General features: G+C 40.6%; 1 protein-coding gene across 2 annotated transcripts; it reads right to left on the minus strand.

Annotated features, from left to right (window-relative positions):
* Window positions 1–23: 23 nt before the first annotated feature.
* Window positions 24–25537, minus strand: zgc:158766 (uncharacterized protein LOC100009641 homolog). Of its 2 annotated transcripts, XM_063487521.1 has the most exons (24): window positions 25310–25537; window positions 20183–20380; window positions 17994–19227; window positions 13214–13417; window positions 12383–12506; window positions 11865–11958; window positions 11241–11327; window positions 10900–11016; window positions 10379–10477; window positions 9986–10128; window positions 9738–9876; window positions 9528–9650; window positions 9275–9436; window positions 8269–9140; window positions 7467–7716; window positions 7102–7191; window positions 6517–6741; window positions 6173–6343; window positions 5901–6078; window positions 5664–5780; window positions 5198–5476; window positions 4549–4775; window positions 2914–2983; window positions 24–836 (listed from the first exon to the last, which is right to left on the minus strand). In XM_063487521.1, exons 1-23 carry the CDS (start codon window positions 25376–25378, stop codon window positions 2939–2941), a joined length of 5247 nt encoding a protein of 1748 aa, XP_063343591.1. In that variant the 5' UTR covers window positions 25379–25537; the 3' UTR covers window positions 24–836; window positions 2914–2938. The 2 variants fall into 2 exon arrangements, with proteins under 2 accessions (XP_063343591.1, XP_063343592.1); XM_063487522.1 differs by lacking the exon at window positions 2914–2983 and having other exon boundaries at window positions 26–836.
* Window positions 25538–26270: the final 733 nt, after the last annotated feature.

Genomic DNA, 26270 nt, shown 5'->3' on the forward strand with positions numbered 1-26270 from the left:
GTTTGAATGAAGAGGAATAGGGAACAATATATTTATGCTTAAAAGAAGTTAAGTGATGCAAACCTTTAGTGTTTTCTATAGTCTGAGTGTGGCTTTCAGTTTTGTCTCAATTGTCTATACTGGAGTACAAACCCCCGCTGCACAGCCTGGGCTGTGGTCTGTGCGTAAAGACTGACTCGGACTGAGAACACAGGACTTGTGGTAAACGAGTGTCAGCTTCTCTCATGTGCAGGAAAAACCACTTTTTTTCTACTCAGCCCCTGCATCTCTTTGTTTAACGGTAGTGCTGAGTCTCTTAGTTCACTTCTGTTTATTTGCAAGGGTCCCTCTGTGTGTGGTTTTTACACTCATACTTTTTTATCAGTGGAAATATCGGTTGCATGTTTTTGCGTGCACTCACACTTTTGAGATGTTTTCACGCACTGAGCGTTTTGCTCAACTTTGAAGACTTTTGTATGTAAAAGAACAGCTTCCCCCAGTGTAACAACAAATACAACCACGTGTTTAAAACATTTTAATCTTCTGTACAAGGACTGACTGCAAGAGAAGTGCGACAGTACAACATTGTCGGGATTGGTCAGCTATGTTTTGTTTTGTAAAATACATCTACAGTATAAACACATGGCTAGCTTACAAAAAAAATGTACAGACCTCTGACGTACCATCACGACAGCGTATATTATGTGTCAGTTATACATTTACAGTATTGTACGAAATGTCATGTAATAAGTTGCATTTTAGTCATTAAAGTTGTAGTGCTGTGAAGCTTTAATCCGCTTATTTTTCCCGTCTCCTTGCCGTGAAGTACAAGCTGCTGCCTCCTGCAGACCTCAAAGCTGCAAAGAAATGCAAAAGGAAAAATGTTAAAAGACGTGTAAAAGAATACTTTTTTTTTTTTTTTAAATATGATGCAATCAGAAGGGTTTAAGTTGAGTAAACATGCAGCATTAAGCATGTCAGTCAAGAAAACGCTCCCAATACACCTTTTAATAAAGCAAAACCACATCGCATGCTAGATGAACATCTGTCAACTGTAAAATGCTTAGTGATTTTAAGGCACCAGTGTTTCACACAACATCAGGAAGATGAGCAAAATGTACACAAAACTGTGCACTGTGTAAAAAAACGACCAAAACAACACAACCTTTAAGCAGTTGAAATAAAGATGCCAGCTTTTTCTTTACTAAACGTTTTATTTGTGTGGCATTTAAAGCAAAAACATTCTGAATAGGTGAAGATGTTTTTTTTAACCTGTAATGTTGATTAAATGTATTAAATTTGGACAGGAAGTACATGAGTGATTTATTCATTTGTCACAACGCATACCTTTAATATGCTTAAAAGTAAAAGCTTTTACCTATCAGGACACACAGTTCTTACCAGCTTTTACAAGATATAAATACAACTTAAACTGTGTTATTATCTATGCAGTCAAAATGCAGAAGAAGCGTGTAAAAAATGAAGTACGGCGCACCATTCAGGAGGCTGTATAACCACTTTTAGCAGCAGTAACTGGAAGTAATGGTTTTCTGTGTGACCTTATCATTTTCTCACACAACTGTGGAGAAATTTTGGTCTTTATTAGTACAGTGCTTCAGGTTACTGAAGTTTGTATTTGCTTATCCGCTGCGCTCTTAAATTCAAGATCTGGACACTGACTGGGCCGTAAAACCACGATTCTGCTGTACTCTGTATCGTCCTGCAGCATAACCCAATTTGGGCTAAGCTTTAGCTGTTGGAGAGGTGGCCTCACATTTGATGCTAGAATACTTTTGGTATGAAGAGAAGTTCACGGTCAACTCTGTGACTGCAAGGTGCCCAGGTTCTGCGTTTGAAAAACAGGCCCCAAATCATCACTCCTCCTCCTCCTCCTCCGCTCTTGACAGTTGTTTTGAGGTGTTTGCGGTGATATGCTGTGTTTGCTTTTTACCAAACATGGTGCTGTTCATAACTGCCGAACATCTCCAGTTTCACTCTCTTTCTAATTATACTGCCACACACTTAACATGTGAAGTGACACGTGTAGAGTCTGAGCTGTAGCTCTGCGCATCGAACGGTCCGACCGCAGCAATTTGCTGGGAACGTTCGGCAAATGTTTAGAGCGTTACATTTGAGAATAAAAGGTTCTCTAGGTTGTAAAGAATAACTTTAAATTGTTTGGAATAACTTTAAATGACCCTGAAACCCTTCCTACACCTAAATGCTCCAAACCTGCAAAATTCCCAGACTTTTTCTTTGATCGAGGTTCTCACGCTTGCTGAACATCAACAGCGCCTTTGGTGTTACTTGCGCTCTTCATACTTAATTCTTCACACACTGCTTCTGCATTTTGCTTAGTTTGGTGTTACATAAACATCGATAGGGTGTAATTTAAATAACTTTTAGAGCCACTAAGGACAAGATTATCTTAGAATTTAAAGAGAATTTTTTTTACATAAATATATTATGTCTACACTTTAATACCGCCAGCTGCACTGGCTATTTTATAAATGCCTTGTTTTTAAAAAAAATAAAATTTCCCCCACTTTTTGAGCTAAAAAACAGCAAGATTCTTAAAAACGCAAAACTCACACAGATGCTATACAAAAAAACCTCACTCTTAAAACATGACATGCATGTGTTCAAGCATGCACGATCTCAAGAACACGTGTTTTTATTATGATACGCGCTTCACCCTCGTGCCAAAGAAAAGCATGGATGCAAAAAAGGTAGAGAAACATGAAAAAGAGCCAAACCACCCATCAGAAAGACAGCCCACTAAACCCATCAGAACAAACTCCCACGCAGCACACAACACAAAAGATTTTTTTTTCACACAGATTAGTATTCAGGCCACGGCTACATCCTCACAGTTGTTAATGAGGTTGTGAAGGAACATTACAGATGTCCACCCCTGTGACATCGGTTACTTACTGAGCTAAAACCCCTCAGCTCTGAGTCAGACCAGTGTAGACAGGCCTACTGCTATATGAGAGGTCTTGCTCTGGTAAAAACAAAAGAGCAAAAAGTAGTGAGTGAAACTATAGAAGCAACTACTTCTGCTTCAAGTCTGACATCCACCTTAAAAATAACATTTAAATAATCAGTTCCCCTTTACAGGACACTCGGCTTCATTAGTATAGCTGTCTAATAAGGAGTGCGCGCTTCGTAGCTAAAGATCCAGGTGTAGATAACGTGATGAAAAAATATATATTTTCAACAAAAGACCTTAAAAGGTTTGCAGATGATGGACGGCCTGCTTTATGTGAAGTGCAGTATCATGTAAAGTAAAATTATAAGTAAATTATGTTTCTAGGTTGAAGTTTCTTTAAAAAGTACTTTTATATTTCTTGTTCAACAGTTTTTAAACTGTTTTTTGAATAGCTGTTCTTTCCAATCCTAATGTTGTTGCTGTTTGCAAAAAAAAAATAAAAAAAATTCAGAGAGACATTTTAGAATAACACGAGCTTAGATGTAAATAACTGCTCATTTCTGCCTCAGCTGTTTATCTTAAAAACTATAAACTACAATAACAGGCACATATAGCTGCAGCCAATCCAGTCAGTCATGCAGTTTCTTTGCAGAAATTGTTCAAAATGCTTTACAAACGTTGCTCGCTTCATCAATCTGTTAAAATGACAGCATTCTGTCCACTTTCACAAATTACAGCCTTATTTATGCAATTTTTGCCACTAATGTCCAAATGAGTCTGTCGAACTGTCATCACACTTTGGATCGTTTAGTTGTCTCGCGCTCGCGGGCATCGTCTGTGTATTTACGTTTCAATAGAAAAGACTGCGTGCTGCAGCAGCTGCACCTGCCTCTCACGCTCGGGCTTAGAAAGAGAGAAAGATCACGCTTCCAGATTGAGAACGGCGAAAATGCGTGACAGATGAATTCAGAAATGAAGCCGACATGTTCAAAGATCAGCACGTTGCTGGGAGGGAGTGCATGTCTGAAAGGGGTTTTAGGAAATGTCACTTGGACTGAAAAGTCCTGTTGATTAGTTTTGGTTTGTTTGTGGTGACCTGTTATATATGTTGTACAAAGAGATGGTGTATTATTTAGCCCACCTGCGTTTATTAACTTAATGGAAAATGACTGTCAGAAACAAATGATGCAGTTGAATAACAGTGGAAACTGCTAACACTAACCACAATGACCACACATACAATTTAACACTTTAAAAAAAAAAGGTTTCCACAAAAACCTTAACTGAGTGGCAACTGAGCGTGTTTTGTCTTGGTCTTTTCTGTTTTTCAGACTGCTACACAGAATCAAAGAGGCACATATGAACCACAAAGAGGGAACAATGTGCCAAAGTTAAACATCAACTTCTTAGAAAGCTGTAACATGAAAATTATCATAGGAGAAGGGAAGAAGTGAAGCTACAAACTACTATGCACTGCCTAATAGTGCATATTGATGGAATCAGAAGAACAATAGAAAGACATTAAATTTTTTTAAAAGGCAGAGGTAAAGTATGAAAAAATGTGATGGCTGCAACAATACAGCCTCAGTTTTCTTTTACATATATAACAATAATAATGACGGAAATCAAACACTCACTGCTGTGATAAACTTGGTGCCTTGGGGCTGGAGGTCTTCATCTTTCTGGAAAATGGAGGGCTCTGCTATGGAGGATGGAGGTGTGGAGGAGCAGAGGAAAGAAGAGGACTCGTTGTTGTTGTAAGAGTCCATGGTGACGTTGGTGTGCCCGGGTATGGCGAGCGTATTCAGTCCTGTCACACTTTCACTGGATGTACACTGAGAGGACGTCTCAGAGCTCTCAATGACTGTTGCAGAAAGCATGGAGAAAATTAGATATATAAATAAAGCAATACAAGATCAGCAAGAGAGGACTCTGTTCACTTCATTCACAGCTTGAGTTTAAAATTTTCTGTCATTTGCACGTTATTAAAGCATTCAAAAAGACATTTATTTAAACATTTCATGTGTGGGAATTTGTGACTTTGGTGACTCCTTGTGGTAGCAGCAAACAAGACACCTAACTGCATGTTTTATTTACTTGTTCTACTTATTTGTTCTACTGTTTATCATGCAATGCAATTTTGTGTAATAATTTTGGGTTAGTTTGAAGTGCAAATTACCAAAGTTTGCTCTGTTCTGTGCTCTGTGATTAGATTGGATAAGGTTCACACTTGAGAAACTGTGAACAAACAAAACAAAACCGGCGAATGCACATCTGCTCACTCACTCATGGAGGGTTGGCTCGCGGTGTCCTGCTCCAGCTCATCTTCCTCTATGCAGTCATAGGGCCACTGGGTAAAGGAGGGAACGCTGCCTGCTGGGTGCGAAAGTGTGTGCGGGTGAGAGGGTGAGGAGTACAGGTGGAGATTGAGGGAGCCCAGCAGGGAGGAGGACGACTGGCTGCTGGAGGAGGAGGTGCTGCTGTTGGAGATGGTGGAGTGAGGCCTCTTGAACGAGGCCACGTGTTCAAATGAGGACACTGCGATGGACGCTCTCGTCCTCGACTCTGGCGTTAGACAGAAGTGAAGTGAGCTGTTAGATAAGCAACAATGAAAACCAATGTTGTGGTCCTTTATTTGTTATCACACCTTCAGAAAGATTAATGTGTTAATTGTACTGATTATGACGCAAATAGCAAACACAGATATTCCATTAGAAAGAAAAAGAATATTTAGTTCCCAAAGTCAGCCCACCTGTCCCCTTCATGGTATACTCAATGGCTCTGTCACTGATAGCTGCGTCACTTGGCTTGATGTCCATGAACGGTTTGCTTCCAATTCCCATAGACACCATCTCCTGCATGCGCAGCTCTACAATCCCAAAACAAAAATAACTCCAATGACAAAATGTTCGTGTGTGTCACCTTATTTGTTTTATATGATGTATTTAAGAGTTTGTGTCAAAGTGCACAGTCTGTCACAGACACAGACCTCTGTTTCTGAGCGCCTGCCTCCACAGAATCTTCCCAATAATAGTTGTCCACACTGCCTTGACCTCTGCAGAGCTGGCTTGGAGTATAAACGTGTCTTGCGACTTCCTCCGACGGAACCAGATCTCAAAGCGTAGGCCGCTGTCACCGACATTTTCAGTCATGCCTATCTCTGCTGTCTATACAGAAAACAATAAGAATATAAAAGTAAAGCTCTACTCTAAAAGCAGTCCAGACAAAAAAAAAAATCCTCCTCAAACAATAAATTCTTACTTTGAAAGACTGTTTGTAGATGTAAATGTCATATCCTCCCTCTATCTTCTTGGTCTTACTGAAGAGGATGAGGTCTTCAAACAAGAAGACTTGGCGGAGGTATTTCCTGCGACCACACCAGACCATGAACTCATCCTGGCAGCGGAGTTGACCCTGTTCTTTCAGGTTCACCTGGAGAGGAAACATGGCTGCTTGCACACATCAGCGAGAACAATGCGATTCCTGGTGGGAGTCTGACCTTATTCTACTGTATCGCATTTAACACAATGAACTCCAGCAAAAATAGCTTTGATGACCTAAGTTTGAGTATCTCTGTTTCATATCTGTGCCTGCCTATAACTTACATCACATCCTCGAATGGCGTCCATAGCCAACAGATCATTCCCATGGCGGAGCTGAAACTTGACCATCTCTTCTGCAGTGCGGAGGTCACTCAGCTCCTGCTCCTGGGACTGGCTGCACTCTTTTATCAGGTCTTTGAGCAACAGTGCATATTTACTCATCCTCTGAATGGGCTTCAGCAAGTAGGATGCCAGGTCCATCTTATCCCCGAGCTCCATCTGCTTATTCTGGAGGAAGAAATCATCATTACAGTTTTAAATACTGCCTGGATTAAAAAACTACCATCACTTCATTCGTGGGTTTGTGATATCCTTACAAAAGCAGACATCATGAGGGATTGATGATTACAAACTACGTATGCCCTAAATTATATCCTGTTTTAACACCTAATTATGCTTAATTTACTGGATGATTAAAAATAAACACCTAAAATAGAAACTGAGACACATAAATGAATAAGTTCAGTAAGCAGTAGGGTCATTTTCTCGTAAACCTTTCTATAATCAGAGAGGTTGAAAGGTTGTTTAGCAGCTTGTATCCAGTCACTGTGTGAGGAATGTAACCAAAGTAAGAGATTCCAGACGCACCTTAAAGAATTCGTTCCCGTGGCTGCTGAGCAAAGCGTCGGACTGCGGCTTATTTTTGCTGTACAGAGCATACATTCCAAACTGATCCTCCTGCACACAACATTAACAAGTTACAACACTACAGCAAAATGTATGCTGACATGTCAGTATGATTCACAAAGCATGCTGAATGATTCAGAGACTGTAAATTCACCAGGTACTTTCATTTTGTTGCTGAGTACATGAGCACACAAGCAATAATGGACCAGTGTGGGATAATGAAACAATCACTACATGACAAACTAAGCTAGTAACTATACAGCAACACATCTCGATGAAGCAACGAGACCTGAAAGCTGTTTCAAATTAAGTGTAAGGATACTCACATGCCGTAGAAAACAGCTACTGATGGACAGCGGGGATTGGGTGCACGCCTCCAGCTCCTTTAAGAAATACTGGCTGTGGAAGTCCCACAGTTTCTCCACATTCCCAAAAATGATGCTCCGTTTCCCCCGCAGGTCCTGAGGCAAATCGAGGCGCTCCATTTCGGGGAAATAGTGCTCAATGATGTAGCTGAGTGAGCGAACGTACTCCCTCTCTGTGGAAATCATTTCGTCCATGATGTGCTGCACTTTACTGTTGAACAGAAGGACGCATCAGGGTTAAGACTGAAAACAACAGGGATGATAATGTGGACAATTTTGATTGTTTGACAGTGAGTTTCCCCCAAAAAAACCCAGTAAAAAAATCCAAATCTGAGGGTTAGATTTGTTTCCACTTCATTTCATAATATAAAAAGTTGAGTATTTTGTGTGGTCTGGGTTGTTTTTACTTGTAATAGTTACAGGTACGCAAGTCTATGACTAATCTGACAATAACTGACTGTAACACCATTAAAGTAATACCACAAGAAAGTCATTAAAGACTAGTAATCACCTGAAAACTACAAACTGCTTTTAAACAGGTCGGTTCCAAGAAAGTATGAGGCAGGTTTAAAGCAGTTACTTAATATGAGAATTTTAAAAACGAACCACTTCACATGACTGGCTTAACAGGACTGAGGCTGGTGTAGTTTGTCATGAAAATGTTAGTTTTCTTTAGTTAGTTATCATAAACATGTTGTTTATAACTACACACACATCAGATTCTATCCCAGCGTATTCTTGATGTAACTGATTAATTCCTCACCTGCTCTGTTTCTTTCCATCTCCATCGCTGCGCCTGGTATGGATCCTGCAGGGCGTAGACATGCTGCGGCTGCGGCCTAGCGTGGGGCTCATCACATCAGGTCTCTGTAGCTTCTTCTCTGCAGACACGTTATTGGTTACCTCCAAACCCTTAATGTAGACGCCTGTATATCCGTGAATGTGACTGACATCCGAGTGGGTGCTGTCTCTCGGGGATAGCTCATGGCTCATGGTCTTCTTCATGATCTTTTTCATGGGTTGCTTGCGGACCCTGGAGGCTCCAGAGTAGATGGGCTCGGAGCGGCAGGAGACGATCGAGTCGATAGTGCAGTCGCTGTCTGTGTCATCAAACATGGGTGGGCTCTGTCTCAGTTTGCTCTCGCTGTCGGGGGAGAAAGTGAAGTGCGATGAAGAGGAGATTGAACTTGTGGGACTCTTGGAAAAAGGCCTGACAGAGAGATTTTTGTTGTCCTCAAAATTCAATGGCTTAATTGGTCCAGGTAAACGCACACATCCATTAGCTCCACGCTGCTCTGGAGTGATGATCTGAACTTCTGCAGGCTTCAGAGAATCCGGCGTATCAGCAGCTGTGGAGTCCTGAGCTGCTGCCATGGCTCGAGCCAAAGTCTCCTCCAGCTGCTGCTTGGTCTGTTGACAGTTGTGCCACACGGCATTCCACTGCTGCAGCTGCTCAGGAGACTCCAATGAAAGCACCATGTCATTAAGCGTGCTGAAGTTTTCCATGGAGAATTTGGATGCTTCAGTGCAGTAATCCTGTAGGACCTGCACCACAGAGGGCGAAAATCTTCCCCCTGGGCTGGCCATACTCAGTTGATGGAAGTAATTCTGACAGTGGTCCATCCACTGGTTTACCTACAGGTGTAAAAAAGGTGGTTTAAATATGTTAGATATACACAATATGGCTAAACACAAACCGTTCAGTGTTCAATCTTTTAAGAAAGGTCATCAATTAAAATGTGGTATCATTTTGCATGAGTTTTACTTACCGAATCATAGAACTCATACAGGTTGGCTAGGATGTCTAGCTTCGCCTTCCTTTGCTCAACTCTGCTCAAAATGGAACCCAGATGTTGTTTAAAGTCGAGAAGAACCTCTGGAACGGCCTCTGGAGACTCTTTGACCAGCTGCAGGCCACGTCTCTGCTGGTTCTGTGAGCGAAAAAGATCAATTTAGCACCGAATCCCTTCTAAAAGTTACATATAACATAATCAGTTCACGTAAAAGTTGAGGTATCTTTACCACTGATTCCTCCAGAAATTGGCTCAAGCTCTCTCTCATCTCCTTTATTTTGGCTGCAGACAGAGTTAATGATTCCAAAGGCGCAAGCTGCTTCTCTCCCGCTACACTGAACCAAAGTTTGATCTGAAAAAGAGAAAGGAATTGTCAATAAAAAAAACAAGAAAAGCTCTGCAGAGCAGGTGGGAATATGGTATTTAATGTAGAAGTCACCTGCTGAGTTTGCTCCTCAAACCTGTGCGCCTCCAGCAAGCTCTCTAACTGTTTCTGTGACTTGTTTGAAAGGATCACAAGCTTATGAACTTCTTCATCTACTTGATTGTAGAGTGCATTTAACATGTCGACAGTGTCCCTGAAAAAAAACAAAACAATATTCAGACAGGTTACAAGAAGTTTCTTTTATCATCATGGGTACTACTCATTATGACCACTGGACACCATTGCGTCCTATCATGATCTACCTGTAGTTTTCATTGTCGCAGGCTTCTTCCTTCCTGATACGGGCAAGTACAGTTCCACCTTCCAGACGGAGTCGGTTTAGACAGGTGTCATCTAGTACACACTTCATGAGATGCTTCTGCTTTTCTAACACCTCAGACACCTCCTGACATAAACACGGACAGGGGTAAACGGATGGTCACATTTACACAGTAGCTCAAACTCCTTTCAAGGTTATCAACCTTTTTTCTTTTTTTTCTTCTTTTTTTTTTTTTTTTTTACAAATATCCTGGAAACTAAGAATGAAACAAACTGGTAAACATTTTACTACAAAAAAAAGCCAGCAGACATCTATTGTGTGTGGATGGAGACACATAAATCAGAAGGCCAGACTGTTTGCAGGGCATTGCTCTGACCTTAGAGGTCTTCAGGTTGCTGCTGGTGCTCAGTGAGCTAATAGACTCCTGAAGGGAGGTGATGGCCGCACTACAGCTGGCGGCAAAAGGTTCAATTTTCTGTAAGTAAAAGAAGACAAGAGGAAAAAAGAAAGCAAGGGAAGTGAGACTGTTAACACCTACAGTGTCAAAACAGCGATATTACCAAATGTGAAACTGATCATGTTTCAACTGGCTTGCTGGTGGGGGAAGTTTGCATTTGGGGCTTTCTGCCAGAACGCTTTTCTTTTTTTCCCCTTTTACATTATTTTCAGTACTTGGCTATCATTTGGTTTAGACAACAAAATCCTTGGTTACATTAGTCATGTCTTAGTAAGAGTTCAAAGCAAACTTCTCCTATGTTTATCTGGCTTAGAGGTGCATTGCCCTGTAAATCTGGGTGTCTTTTTTTCATTATGAAATCAAGCATATAACCATGAAACTGGAAAAAAGGTATTACATACATGTTTACACTCTACTCCAGTCGCCTTAGTCACACTCACCTGTCTGAACTGGATCCAGTGGTTGTGATTGTAGTGGAAGGTGCCCTCCAGGTCTCGTGTGAGCTGGGTTTGGTCAATGTACTTCAGCAGGGCCTTCAAAGATGACACAGTTTCTGTCTGGAGAAAAAGAAAAACATAAACAAACATCCAGATTTCAGTCACAGCACGTCTCCTGCACTGCTTAAAAAATCTCTGTCATCACGGCTTGCAGTAACAAGATTAGATAAGAAACTTTCAAAAATCATCCCTGTAACAAATGGAAATGAATTCTTGCAAATGTGTAAACAAAATTAGGCCTAGCCTTCACCAACATGAATACTGCACATTTATTCTATTTTTACCTGTACACTGATGTCTCTCTCGGGTTTGTTTGCTGCCTCCTTGTCCGACAGGAACAGAACTGAGTAAAGTGCATGTGGTATTAAAGTCTAGAAAAAAACAGATGAGCATGTTTTATTTAAGATACACTTAAAGCACATAAATTATAATACAGCATATAGTTCTTATGCTATGAACAGCTAAGTACTGTGTGTTCAAAGTGACTTCGGCTGTTTGTGTCAAGGTTTACAGCATTATCACCTTTACATCAGTAAGAAATGTATTATCATAGTATGATATCTCTCCTGTAAGTCAGCTGCAGCCAGCCTGCTCCCAGCGTGTGGTTAAAAGCAGACAAGCAAGGACAGGCTCCTCCGCGAAAGCCCCGAGGCCAGCCTTTTTCAGAAAAATGTCTTGGAAGTGCACACACTACAAGTTTAAGGTGTGCCTCTTAAAAAGAAAAACCGCACTATGCCAGAGACCGAGAGGCAGAACAATAGGAAATGTGTAAGGAATGAGGCAGTATTTTATCTCTGACAGAGAGACACATAACATTACAGCGCAGGAGGCAGCAGAGACTCTAGCAGGGCCTGAAAACTCTCCGGGTGTGTTGGAGGGTAATTACATGTTTTCCAGTGTGGGCTCACCTGAAACTCAGACAGCGATGACAACAGAGCTGGAACAGGCTGCTGCCTTCTGCAGTCTATTACAACAGTTATACCTTGATCACGCCTTTCTTTCCTAAAACCGAAGCATTACAGTTATTGTAGCATCTGTCAAACACATGATGGCATGTGATACAATATTTTGACACCTGACAAATTTGTACATGAACACAGATTTTTGTGATGATGAAGTGACACTTAAAGTTAAGTTTCAGACCTATAAGCAAGTTTCTTGGGATGGATGTTGACCTTAAAGCAAAAACATTGTGTTGTTTAATAAGAGATCTAATAAGATATCAACAAATAAGTTCAACTAAACTTAATAGAAAGACTTCTTTGTTCTACAGCTCCAAATAAAAGCTGGAATGGAAAGAAAACTGGAAATAGTGTTGAAAACATTAGCTTGGATGGGACCGAGTTCACCTTAGAAGTTAATGATAGGTGTAGAAGTCATTTTTAAAGCAGACAAAATAAACCAGCATACTGCATGCATGACTTACCGCAGAGATGAGTAGTAGTAGCTAAGTAAGCACGTCAGATCGTGGACGGTGCAGGTCTCACTTGCCCACAACGGAGCTCTTGTGCACACCTGCACCACTGCTCTCCCACTACGGTCTCTGGTCCCTGGTAGAGAGAAAGCAGAGATGGGGGTCAGTACTTAGCTCTACCTTCTTCCCACACCAAAAATATAACTGCTCAAGCTTCATAGTGATATGACAAACTAATGTTTTTTAGAGCAAAAAAGTTTTGGAAATGCCAGTTTGATAAAAAAAAAAAAATCACTCACATAATAAGAACACACATTTTTAATGGTTTTGTCTAGGCCTCCCTTGAAAGATAGTTTAGTAGATGTTTCAGTTTCTATTACTGTTGCTTTTTTAGCATCAATAGAAAAGTTTAATATTCGGTCCATTACCTTCGCTTTGTTTGGGGTGGCAGAAATTTTTCCACTTAGGCAAGTAATGCTATGTGTTATTTTATTTTTGAATGATTTCAGTATTGAAAAGAAGTGAAATACCTCTCATCATTTTTTTTCTTAATTTTTGAGACATTACATCATAATTTTCACCAAAAAACCTAAATGAAGTGCCCATTTTTAAGATGCACAAAAATGTTGGAAATCAGAAATGTGATAAAAATGAGCAAATACGATCAAGATTAAAACTCATATATGGAAATTGATATTCATTTTTTTTCTTAATTAGTCAGAAAGTTCAATAAATACTGCAATTTCAAAAAAAGTTGAATGTTCTGGGAATTATTTCATGGTTCAGGATTTATGAGTGGATGGATGGATCTGGATGGATGGGTCTGAATCAGCTGTCCTTTACCTGGCAGGATCACAGCCGCTGATGTGAGCAGCTCCTGATTGACCTCTGACACCAGTTTGGGGAAGGTTAAATTATAGTCACATGATGAGCTTTGTACCGAGGCCGCTCTGATTGTTGTCCCATTTGCAGCTTTGGGACTGTGTGACTCTTCTCCACTAGCTCTGTGCCGCCTGCATTCACTGTTCAGGCTGTCGTTACGCTGTCCTGTAAAGACAAATAAAAAAATCTGAGCACTAGTCTGATGTTTACTAAGCAAGCAATCAACAACACAGTGCAATCAATAGAAATTAGAAGCTTCCTTTCACTTCTGTACTCTCATTCCTAGCAGTGATACCTCATGAAAGTGTGTTTATTAGTGGCCAGCTAAGTGCACTCAATTAGTGAGTTCACCTGAGTCATCACAGAGTCCAGGTGTTTAGTCAGGCTGAGTCACAGGCAGACTCTTATACCTGCACCTCCTCCTATTCACTTCTACATAGCTCAAGGCTCTTTTTACAAGAATTATGTTCCTGGCATTTTTAATTGATACCACAGTTTACAGACCTGAACCTGAGGCTGCAAACCTCCATTCTAATATCCAATCCAGTATCTCTACATCCTACAGGATACTTCATGGTGTCTTGGCCAACAACTGGGATGAAATGGACAGATGAGTATGCACGGTACATAATTAGAATTAATCAACAGAAAATAGTGGTCCAGAAGCTAAAATCCCTGAAAACACTGATTTTATCATGTGTGATGTGACAATTTGCTGCTTTTCTTTGTTCTACATGATAACTAATTGAATTTTTGTGGTTTTTGGACAGTATATATGCCATTTTAGTTTTAAAAAAAGTTTTTTTAAAAAGTACTCCAACTATAAACTTTACACAAACTCAGTGTTATGTCTATAATAAATTTGCAGTTATCTATCTGTGATGTACAACCATCATGTGTTGTCTGTATAAGCAGTTTGAGTATTGTCCTGCCCTGTTCTGTGATAATAAGCCCTCCCAGCTCAGCCTCTATTGTCTTCAGAGAATTAGTGCATTTCCTGTGCGACTGTGTGACCACGCTTGTGTTTGCTGCAGGTTTCCTAAAATGCTTTGTTTTGAGAGGAAGTGACAAAAGTAGGCTAAAGCTTCCTGTGTATTGTCCTGTGTCACAGTCTGCTTTCTATCTTCTGTTTTTGACACTTTTTTTTAAGTCATCAAAGACTAAACAAGCACTGGCTATTATCACTTAGTGATCACATATAAGATTCAGGATATTTGTTGGCTCATATCACAAGTAATTTAATCAATTATAGAGTATTTGTTTTTCAGACTTGTATGAGTCAGCGAGCTTTCGGGTTTCTATAGTTAAAAGATAAAGGCTCAATTTATAAAAGTTTGTTTTCCAAAAACATCCCCAGCGGCTGATTTGTTCACAAGTTAAACTTCTGTAAACGAGCAACCCATCTGGGATTGCTGCAGCCCCCATTCCTGATAAGGCTCATCTCACTATAGGATGCCAGTTTTACAGAATTTACATGACTTTCTATAATGTTGCTGGAAAAACCTGCTTGCCAAAAGCTGAAATTCAATCCCTCTGAAGTAATCTCTGAAAAATCTGATTTAACTACTGTATTTTTGCCCAGTGCTGCTTTTTCAACATAATTAAAACCACTTTTATTTTAAAAAACACAAATACTCACAGCTAATGTCTGGCACTGCCCGATGTTAAGTACTAGAGAATGAACAAAACTGCCTTTTTTAACCTCACATTTCAATTCACGGAAGAAGCTCTAAAAACAACATGATTCCCTAGGTGGTACTCTCACATCACTGTTTTCCTGAGCTACCCAGAACGCACCAACAGAAAACAAAACAGACTGACAGCAGTAAAGAAAACACAGGATTGGGACTAAAGTGCTCTTTCCAGGGTTGGGCTGTACCTGTTCCCTCAACGTGCCAAAAAACACACAGAGTGGGCTTTGAAAGGTTATCTGTCACCAATCAGAACGAAGTAGCTGAGAGTTATGAGCATTCAGACTCCAACTCTAGTCATCTAATGAACTGTTATAACCAGTCCTGCTGCAGGCTGTTATTGCAAAACCACCATCTAGCTATTAAGAGGTTTTCATAACCTCAGGGTGTATTATTTGATTAGTGACAAATGATGGGCCGCAGATTGTCACGATGATTTAACCATCGGTAAACCAAACCTGTTAAAACTGAAGATGTTTCAGATTCTGTCAGATTTTTGAAAATGCCTGTGCAGTTTTCTAATACTACAGGGTACTGTAGAGTTTACCAAAGAACGCTCAAAATCAGAAGTACAGAGGCATTTCTCAGAGATTTATCACAGATTAAATCACCATTTGTTATACTAGTTATACTATTTTTGACCAGCATTTGAGTCTCTAAACTTATACTGCTTCTTTCAACTAAGAAAAATTGCAAAAACCAAACAAACCCCAAAACTAAACAAAACTAAACAAACAAACCTGTATTGTCAGTCAATAACTTGGACTTTTTACTACACGCTCTCTCCCTCACATATCTTTATGTGGAATTCTACCCAGCCCATCCTCCTCGTTAACAAACAAAAAAAGCAGCTAGCGATGACATATCAACACTGTTTCTTTCCTTCCACCACTTGCTTCCACTTAAACTTAGAATTCATTTTAAAGTTTTATTAATCACAGCGTACTTACCTGCATGCACGTAATTACCATGCACGTACTTGCCTGCATGGCAAGGCCTTGCCCATTCAGGTAGGTACATACATGTATGAACTTATGCATGCATGTATGTCAGGATTTTTAGGCTACACTTGGTGTGGATTTTATCCTGACTGTGAAACACTTTTTAATTGTGTTTTTTAAAAAGTACAAATAAATTATTTTTACGATTTTATTAGTGATTATGTACTACAGCAGCACCACAAGCCTGGGGTTAACACAACTTAAAGTGTCAGTGTTCACAGTAATGAAGGAAAATATGCAACTACAATACGTCGATAGTGTAGTAATAAATAGGCAAAAAGTCCCACTCTCTGGACTTCTTGTGTCATAGAGATTGTTTACAAAATAATCCAGATAATGCTAATGATGTTACAAATGACCTTCTTATAGACTCTGATGGTGGACACATATGTCTTCTTGTCTTGTTAGAACTTAGAACAGCATTTGATACTGCTGATCACAAGGTTTTCCTACGGAGATTAGAAGACGCTAATATTAAAGGAATCATAGACTCCATATTAGATAGACTCCTCTTTGTACAGGTAAACGCAAGGGTTCTTCACATGTGTAATTTAGTTATGGAGTTCCACAGAGTTCTGTGCTCGGACCACTACTTTTTACATTACACGTGCTTCCCTTAGGCAACATTATTAGAAAACAGTGCATATACTTGTTACCCAGATGAAACTAGATGATACAAATCAATTAGTTAAACTACTGGCATGTCATAAAGACATACCAGCCTGTATGTAATTTTCCTTCTTGTTACATTTGGTCCTAAAAATCTTAGAAACACTGTGCCCAGCTTACTCTGGATGGCATAACCTTGGCCTCTATTAACACCTTATTTACTATATTTAAAACTTCTTTTATCTGCACAACATTTGCAAAATTAGAAACATCCTGTCTCATTCATTACTTCTAGGCTGATAATTATAATTCATTCTTATCAGGTAGTTCTAAAAGTTCCCTAAAAGCATTCAGCTGATCTGGACCATTGCAGCAAGAGTACTAAAAAGATGAGAAAGAGAGCATATTTCTCCAATATTAGCCTATTTTCATCGACTCCCTGTATTTAAAATCCTTCTCCTGATATATGAGGTCTTGAATGATCAGGCAGCACCATATCTTAAAGACTGCACTCTTACTTCACTCTCAGACTGCAGGCTTACTTGTATTTCTTAAGAGTTTCTAAAAGTAGAATTGGAGGCAGACCCTTCAGTGCCGAGTTTAAATGTGTGAGACACACACCCTCTCTCTACGTTATCAATACTTTCCTTTTTGATAAAGCTTATAGTTAGGGCTGGATCAGGTGACCCTGAACCATCTCTTTGTTATTCTACTATAGACTCAAACTGTTGCAGCAGTCTGTGTGAGGTGCTTTTCTTAGTATGTTTTGTCCTGTCTCCTTATGTTCTTCTTTTTCTTTTCTCTTTCCTCTCATCCCCCAACTGGTTGCAGCAGATGGCTGCCCTTCCCTGAGCTTAGTTCTGCTGGTTGTTCTTTATTTTTTGTTAAAAAGTTTTTTCTTCCTACTGTTACAAAGTCCTGTGCTGATATGGGGGTGGAAGTAGCTTGTTTGTTAGGTTTTCTCAAGGATACTGTATGGTCACCAGTATAAATTGAGTTTAATTAATGCTCCTAATATCCATCAGAGGTTAGTTAGCACCAGCATATTTATGTATTGTTTATCAGGTGTAAATAGGTATTTTAGCCATTTGGTTTCTTTCATTCCTGTTTCTTGAGAAATTTTTCTTAAGTACCTGCTAAATGAATTGCAGCAATTTTGCCATAATAGGATTTTCAGGACGTGAGCCACCAACTGGCTCCTGTGTCTTTACATTTGGCTAGGATCAATTAACTGCTAGGTTTGCTGTGTTCATGACATTACTGATCATAATAATGATTATATATAATGACTACATTTCAAATACTGCATTTGAAATTTACTTGAAAGGCATAAAAAAACATTTATAAGCAAATGTTCTTTATGTATTGGTGCAAAAAATGACCAACATTTATGATTTTAAGTGTCATTTTTGTGCACTGAGGTTTAACATCAGGACTTACCCGACTCATCCTTGCTGTTTCTCCTCTCAATTCCAGGAATTATGGCCTCCACATCCAGCTTTCCGAAACGAAAAGCATAGTTTAGTTTTTTGGGTGAAATTCCGGCTGATCCTCCAGAAGAAGATCGTTCCCGGTGGCCTTTAACCTGGCCTGCTTTGTTAGTCCTCTCCAGTGACTTGGAGCGCCTTTCTGCTCGTCTCTCAGCACTCCGCAAACCTCTCTGTAAGTAAAGTAAAGGTGTGCTGGGTCTGGAGTCATCACTGCTGAGCCATCCCCGGCTACCCAACCTCCGCGATGAATGTTCTCTGGAGGAGGTCTGCGTGTCGGGACTGTTACCCGGTGTCACAGTTCTCTCTCTTAGGGTAGCATTATGCTCTGAGCTCTCCTCCAAGATGGATTCAGAGCTCGACCCAAGGGTCATGGGATTCTGTAGTGCTTCCATGTAAGATTTTCTGAAAAGTCTCCTGGTCTCAAAAGTTGCAGAGTCTCTGTGGAGACGGCGCCGAGGGCCTGGGTTACTGAGGTCTGTGCTGAAAGAGAGCATCTTGGACCCCAGTCCTCCCTCTCTTGCACTGCTGTCCTCACCGCCCTTTCCTGTACCACACTCCTCAGTGAGACTTTTTATTTTAATCTTGGGTATAGCATTGTCAGCTGTGCTGGTGCTATGGCTCTCACTGCTAGAGTCCATGCGGTTTCTGTTCGGGGAGTTGGGCTCAGAGAAAATGGAGTCAGCTCCCTGAGAGTGCAGGGACTCTCTGGAGCTGCGATGGCTGTCCAGAGTCCCCGTAGATCCGCTGGTGCTGCAAGTGCTGAGATGGGCACGGAAACCACCTCGGCTGCAGTGCGCTTGCATTATAGCGTCTGCTGTGTTGCTGACAAAGAGGGGGTTGACCACGTTCTTCCACGGTGTCCTGAACACAGCCGTACCAGTGGTAAGCAGACAGTTCTGTAGCGGATGCAGGTTTCGGTCACGTGTTACATTCTGTAAGAACTCAGCTGTAAAGATGCTGCCGTACATGCTCTCTGAAATAGGGATTTCTGCAATGGCCTGCCCACTGATCGACAAACATTTTATCACTAGCTTGGCAGCCTTGCGTCCTAAAGGAACAATTTGTAGGTAGAAATCTCCTTGCTTTAATCTGACTTTATGCAGAGGTGCAAGCTGCAGGACAACTTTCTCATGGATGCAAAGAGGCCATCCCTCATGATAAAAGAGCAAGCCTCTGAACTTTACCTGTGAAGAGAAAGAAGTCAGTCAGTACCCACTCCCGTAAAACATTGTTATCATATATGTGAGTCATGCCTCAGCTGTGGTACGACTTGCATCATTTCGACTGACATCTGCAAAGCAGTATTTAAACACATGTTTAGCTGTAATGGAGAGGCAAGGTGTTTTCATGGGGCGCACTGAGTGAATCACTGTCAGCTAAAGACGAAAACCTGTCTGATCAGGCCCGTTTTCACAGCAACCACAACACAAATCCGTGTTGTGACAGCATGAAACCCTAAGAGCAAAAACATGGTGCTCAAGGGTTGGCTTTTTTCATCTCTTATGAATGTCATGGCAAAGGCTGAGGATGTGATCTTCCTCTGAAGCCTCTCATATTGCCTACATTACAAAGACTCTCATGCACAGCAAGCTGTTCTCAGGGGCTAGGCTTAGATGAAACTATTGCTCTGTGGCTATCGTCACAGTGTAATCACCAGAGAGATGAATGCAGAGGAATAAAGTTTCAGTGCTTTGGTGATAGGGCCCTAACCCACAGCAATCAAAGCTTTTGAGAGAGAATATTGAATTTCACGCTGGACCCTAGAGTCCATGGCTCCCTCTCAAGCACTCCACAGTTTCCCTGTGTTTCGCTATTCAGAGAATGATGGCTGCTTTTCAGCTTGTTGCCTGTTTCCGGAACAATAATCAACTCTGTTTCAGTCTCACTTTTCCCACTCAGGAAAAATATTCACACTCAGCAGAACTGTTCACAGTTTAACTTCTAGTTGTTTATCTCTTTCCAGACAGTGAGATAGTTTTGGTTTCTTTTCTTAAATCCCCATGTCCTCTCTCTATATTTCTATCCATCTTCTCTTCCAAACACAGATCAGAATTTAAAAAAACCAGACATATAAAAAAAATACAGACATTCTTGGTTTCCTCAATTTAACCTCAGATACCATTACTATCAAGCACTCACACAGGTTTCTTTCTGTATGATCTGTAGGATCCTCTTGGCAGGAAGCAAGAAGTCGATGAGGCAGCGGAGTCCGTCTCCACGATATTGCCTCTCCACGACACTGAACAGCTGCCAGAGGACGGTGACAGCAGTGGCACTGAAGGGACGGTACAGGGCAGACAAAGTGCTCTGGATACAGTTGTCCAAAGACTCAGCGTCCTGAGAAAAACAAGAGATGGGTACATTAACATATAAGCAGATGTGAGTCTAAATAAGTGGCTTCCAGTCTTTTTGACATGGAGATTTTGAGATTTTTCTTTTAATGAATTGCCAATTTTTCCTTTTCCAGTTGTAAAAGCAAGAATTGAATAAAAGCAACAGTCTGACAATTTTGTGTGTGTGTGTGTGTGTGTGCCATCCCCTTGCCAGTACTTTTTACAATTCAAATACGTCTACTTATAGCCTCAGTGCTGTGTAAAGGAGTTTTCAGATTTTTGAAGTTTCCTGAATTTTACAAGAAAAGGAGAAGAGACAAACATTTCATAGTAAGATGTTTCTTGGAGTCACAGGTTAGTAACTACTAGTCCAGACAGCTTGTAACGAATTCCTTGAAATGCAATGCACGCAACGACAATCAAATAAAAGCTATCTGTGCACAGTATACAAATATATAACTAGATAAACATATGCATGCAGGATCCCATTTAGCCAGACTGTCAGGAAGTTTGAACATGACAGGGAATATCAGGCATCCCGGCAGAGGGGAAACACCTGGTTACCATGACGTCACCTTCAGCTAACACAAACAGGCAAACTGGAAAGTCCAAACTGGACTCCAGTTGCGATCAGGACGGTGGAACATGACCTTCCAACAGCATCCGTGTTGCCACACAGTATGATCTGACCCCTACATGACCCGGGCCACCGCCATTGGTCCCCAAAACTGCATGTCCAACATAGTTTGTCTGATGATGAGGACAGGATATTTGGGATTACAACAGATCTGAATGAGGATGACCTGTAGTAGTAGCTGGAGTCATGGTTCAAGCTATGACCTTCCTCTGTTCTGTCGGTGCCAAGGCCAAACATCACTCCAGTATGTGTCCTTCCTGAATGGAACACAGCCGTGGAATAGAGACATCTGTCTCTCATGATAAGCGCATAGATAAATAGCAATGTCAGGAAATGTCTCACATATAACAACTTTGGGTGACACTTTATAATACAGCCCACGACTAAGGGCATAATATTCCTGTATGAATTTATTTGAAATTCTAATGTTTACCGACAAATATTTAAAGGTAGGTACACATTTATATATAAAAGTTATGTTTTTTTAACAATATAAATGTTATAAGTACCGTTATCCCTTTTAAACTTAAAAGAAACAAATTATAGACCTATGTATATACAGTAAAGTAAATTTATTTACTTAAGTTTACCTTTTACAATCACTGTTCAAATATAACTTTCAAAATGAGTAAATTAAAACAAAAATGCATTTATATGATGGAACAAAGACTCGAATAAATAAATAGAAATATATAAATAGAATTAATTCAATCAAAATTGAACACCAAAGAATTGACCCTATAAAGTGGGGAAACTGAATCGTATAAAATCCATCAGGCACATTGAAATAATGAATATTAAATGATGATGATATTTAAAAAAAGATGTAAAAAAAGGAAATTGCTCTTAAAATTACTCATGAATGATGTAAAATTACTTTACACTTACTAACACAATTTTAAATGACACAATTTAGTTATAGTATAATTATTTTTTCCTGTAAAGACCTGCCTTTTTATGCCTTTATTGTAAAGTACCTAGCTGTAAGTATATAACTACACTGTAATTAGAAGTAAAATACATTGAAATTCCAGTTAGTTACAGGCGAATTACACCCTCAGTAGGGGGCTGGATAGTAAAGTGTTACCACTTTGCAAGATGTTGACCAACACAGGGCTTTAATATGCAGCTCCTCGATGCATTTTGCTACTTTCAGTTGAATCTCTGTGCGACATTTGCATGTAAATAGAAGCTGCCAACAAATCAAGAGATCGCCTTTACTCTATTGAGTTTTGGTGGTCAGACAGCCCATGTTTCACCCTTTGTAGGATCTGTCTTGTTGATCTAAGCAGTGCAGCACCATCAATTAGAGGAGAGTGAGTACAGTTGAGCGCATTCGTACACATGCCACGACTCTACTACAAGGCGCTCATTGTGCACTCCGCCTCTCTAAGTGGTATGTGCAGTACAGTGTCGGTGCCCTGAAACAAAACACCCACTTCCATTAGCAGTCAGCTTGCTTTAGCGAGACAAAAACGTTTCTGGGCATTAGTCACTGTTGCGCTCAGGAGGAGAGGAGTAACATGGTGTTTTATTGGAGGAGAGCTAACAATGGGAGGAAAGCCTCGGCCGCATAGTTCGGACACACCAGCAAGTTTCAATTCAGGTTCCTAAGGCAGAAAAACAAGGGTAGTGACAGACGCAGTGTTTTGAAGAACAATTAGCCAACATTACGATTCAAAGGCTAGACATCGTGTTGCGCAGGAGTGGCTGTCTATGTAATCCAGTGCTACAGTATGGAGACAAAAAACCCGCACTAAAAATAACAACAGACGGATAATCCATTGTTTACACTCAGAGTAGTGACACATGTAAATAAAATCCTACCTAAGGTAAGAGACACAGAGCTTGCCACTGGCATGAAAAAAATGGAAGCTTTTCATTAAGTGTCACCTGTCTAGCACGAGATATATTTGCACGTCTCAGCAGAGTGACCAAGTTTAACCACCAGCGCTGAGCCTCCCATCCGCTCTGAGCCACACAGGAATGCAGTGTATATAGCTGTGTATGTCTAGCTTCAGAGCTTCAGGCAGGACAGGAGCAAATTGGGAAGTCCCAACCTCTCTGATGCCAGATCTTTCTAATGGGCTGCTTGTTTGATGGCAGACTGAGGTGGTAATTAATGGCTTTAAAGCTCAAGGTGGGACACTTTTGTCTGTGCCATCAGTAAACAAGCTGTCAAAAAGGTGATCAGAGCAAATGGGATGGTTAAACATTAAAGGGTTTTGTCTCTTGATGAAAAAAGCAAACCAAGAGGATTGATCCTGGTTATGTTAGACCTTTTCTGTTTTGTTAACCCCCTCCTTTTTTATAAAGTTAAAGATATACGGATGGTGGTGAAATGCTTGATTAGTTGGTAATTCCTCTATTGCAACGCTTAGTGAAATCATGTGTCAAGACTGAAAAGTCGGGTAAATAAGGAAAGAAGTGTATCAAAACCAAAAGAAAAAGTGAGAGACACACAGAAGCAAACACGAGGTGGTCACTGACACATTTAGTGGGTCAGGGACATAAAAGACGCTGCCTGCCAGGACTCCAGTGGAGCATGAAGCCACCAGGGGAGTGTAACAGGAGAGCCCTGGAGCCCCCACAGAGGCTGCTCGCTAACCAACCTGCTAACAGCCTCAAAGGCAGCGGGACGACAAAGGCCACAGGTTGCTCAGACCTGCCCCGCTGCCAGGTGCCAGGATGCCAACAAAAGAGTCTAGTGAGACCTCCCCATTAAGCCCGCAGTAAGTTTCAGCTTTTGATCTGTACCAATAGAAATCCTATCTCATGAGAGAAAGACAGTAAGAGGAGAGAGCCTGGGATGTGTGGTCAGACAAAAGGTGCACGCTGTACTCTGAATACATTTAAAAGCCACAGTTTTTGATTATGTCAAGGAGCCATAACAAAGTCAATGAGGTTACTTGAGATCGCTGTTAGTTTGAAATACGGCCCTTAACGAGGAGCTTAAGACATGTAATTACACATCAAACTGTACACACAAACGCCACACTCTCTGTGTACAAGACACAGCACACGCTTCAAGAAATAAAAGCATAATCATATTAATGCTGTGGTCCGTAAGAAGATTAGCTGTTGCTGTAAATTGTAGCGTTGTTATCTTAGCAGATAACCTGGCGAGACAAAAGGATTGTGTGATGAACACAGATAGGTGTGAGAGGTGAGGTGATAAACTGGACCACCCACATACCCACAGCCAAAAGTACTACTTTTACCGTAAAGAAAGTAGGGGTGTTTCTGTCAGATTACATTCAACATATTTTTTAATCTGCGTCAGTAAGTCGTATTATTTTGATTTATTTTTAAAAAATTTTTAATAAGACCAACAAAAACTACCACTACTGATGGATTAAAGAGTAATTTTCACATATTCCCACAGTGTTTATGGAAAAGACTCACTTCATATCACCGGAAAGCAACTAATGACTTTGCTTCAGGATGTAAACAGCACCGACAGGCTTGTTGTTCTGCCAGTGTGTATGAAACACTGAATCTCACACATTTGAATATTATGTTCAATTCAATAAAACTCATTAAGGAAGACAAAATAGTGAATGGAGGTCCTTCAGCCAATCAGGGCAGTGATAAGTAGTGACAACAGAGACAAAGGAGCCTGACAAAGTCTGTTGATACCTCTGCAGGGTAAATATAGAGTGGGTGCATTCCATTATAAGTGGGAGGTTGATAACGATATCAGAGAGGATACAAACTTGTGTATCTCAGTGACTCCCAGAAATAATAGTCTGTTTATCATATCTTGCTTTCTCTTTTTCCCCCTACAGATAAAAGTCCACGTTTCTAATTTCTAATCATCATCAACACACACAAGATCTATAACTAGCGAAGAAATAAATATAAAACGCTCATCTTTTACAACTGCACAACAAAAGTAATGATACAGAGAGGCCGTGCAAAAGGAATTCATCACCCTTTAAAGTGAACAGAGCGCTACAAACAAACAAGTCCATGTTATATTCCCTTAAAGGAGAAATGAGCCGCTGGATATATGTGCATATCGAGCAATAACATAATCCCGATCATCATTCGTGTTGTCCTCCCTTTTCTTCTTACACAATGCATGTATGAAAAGCTTCCTGCTGTGTTTTGACTACACAGCGACAAGTCAAAATATCAGCCATCTCTGAACAGTGACATCAAAAACATCTACCGCCATAATACAAAAACACACACACGCAATAAAGTGGTTGGAGAAAAAAAAGTTCAAGCATGTGCAAAAACTTCCAGAGAGTCACCGAAATCCTGTAATTAAACCATATTTAAAGCTCGTACCTTTATACACAGGTAGTTGTCACAGCTCCGTGATTTTGCTCTGGAGTGCATTTTGCCCAAAGGAAGCATTTAGCCACCAGAGAAACAATCCCAAAATTTAATAAATCACGTGTCTCCAAACTCCAGGTGAAAGACTTTTGTAATCCACACTGTGAGTGTAGTAAGTCATTGCTGTGGTATCAGTGGGTCCGGCACCATTTCTCTCCCCTGTCTCTCTCCTTTTCTCTATGCTGTGGTGTCTGTAGCTGGAGTAGACTAAACTTCAGAGCGTGAGAGAGGCAGTGCGCTGGCTTCCCCGTCACTCACCCTCCCTTCCTCCAACATAACCTCCCCCGCCCTGCTGCTTGCTTTTCTAATGAAGCTCCATCCAGCTGGACAAATGCACACTCCTGCAACTTCAAGCTCATCATTCATAAAAAAAAGAAGGGGAAAAAAAGAAAAAAGACACATACACACTACCTGACCCGCACACCCCGACTGCCGTGAGCCCCAGAACTCCACCCAGCAGGCATCAGACGTTGACTAACTCCTCTCTGCCCTCCCTGACCCTCTACACCCCTACCTCCACCAGCTCCCCTCTGCCCCTCTTGCCCACAATGGTCTCTCTTTGTCCTGACAATACAAATGGACTAGGGTTTCAGCTTATTCTGCTGCTTTTCAAAAGAAAAAAGAAAGGAAGACATCAGCATAGGATTGGTTGGCTCAGGTCACTCATTACAATGGCATTCCTCTTAAATATTGTCAGGGGACTGCCCTATCCTTTAACTGACTCACAAAACAATGACATATGGAGACATCCTCCCGCTACAGAAGCCAGATATAACTTCTTTATAATGACTCTAAAAATGTTTTAAAATATTAAAATAGGTTTTACCTGATTCAATAATGAGGAATTGTGACACGCACCGCAAAATATCCCTCTCTTTGACACACAAGCATCAGAGGTGAGCATATTTTTACA

Source organism: Pelmatolapia mariae, linkage group LG10_11 (assembly GCF_036321145.2).
Source record: "Pelmatolapia mariae isolate MD_Pm_ZW linkage group LG10_11, Pm_UMD_F_2, whole genome shotgun sequence".
NCBI classification, from domain to species: Eukaryota; Metazoa; Chordata; class Actinopteri; order Cichliformes; family Cichlidae; genus Pelmatolapia; species Pelmatolapia mariae.

What these genes read in the sequence shown, in the direction of transcription:
- zgc:158766 (XM_063487521.1), bottom strand. Translation starts at nt 25,378, where the DNA reads ATGCTTCCTTTGGGCAAAATGCACTCCAGAGCAAAATCACGGAGCTGT. An exon ending in TGTATGAGTTCTATGATTCG is followed by an intron (nt 9,141 to 9,274) that starts GTAAGTAAAACT and finishes TTACACCTGTAG; the next exon opens with GTAAACCAGTGGATGGACCA. An exon ending in GCACCAAGTTTATCACAGCA is followed by an intron (nt 2,984 to 4,548) that starts GTGAGTGTTTGA and finishes TGTTTTTACCAG; the next exon opens with AGCAAGACCTCTCATATAGC.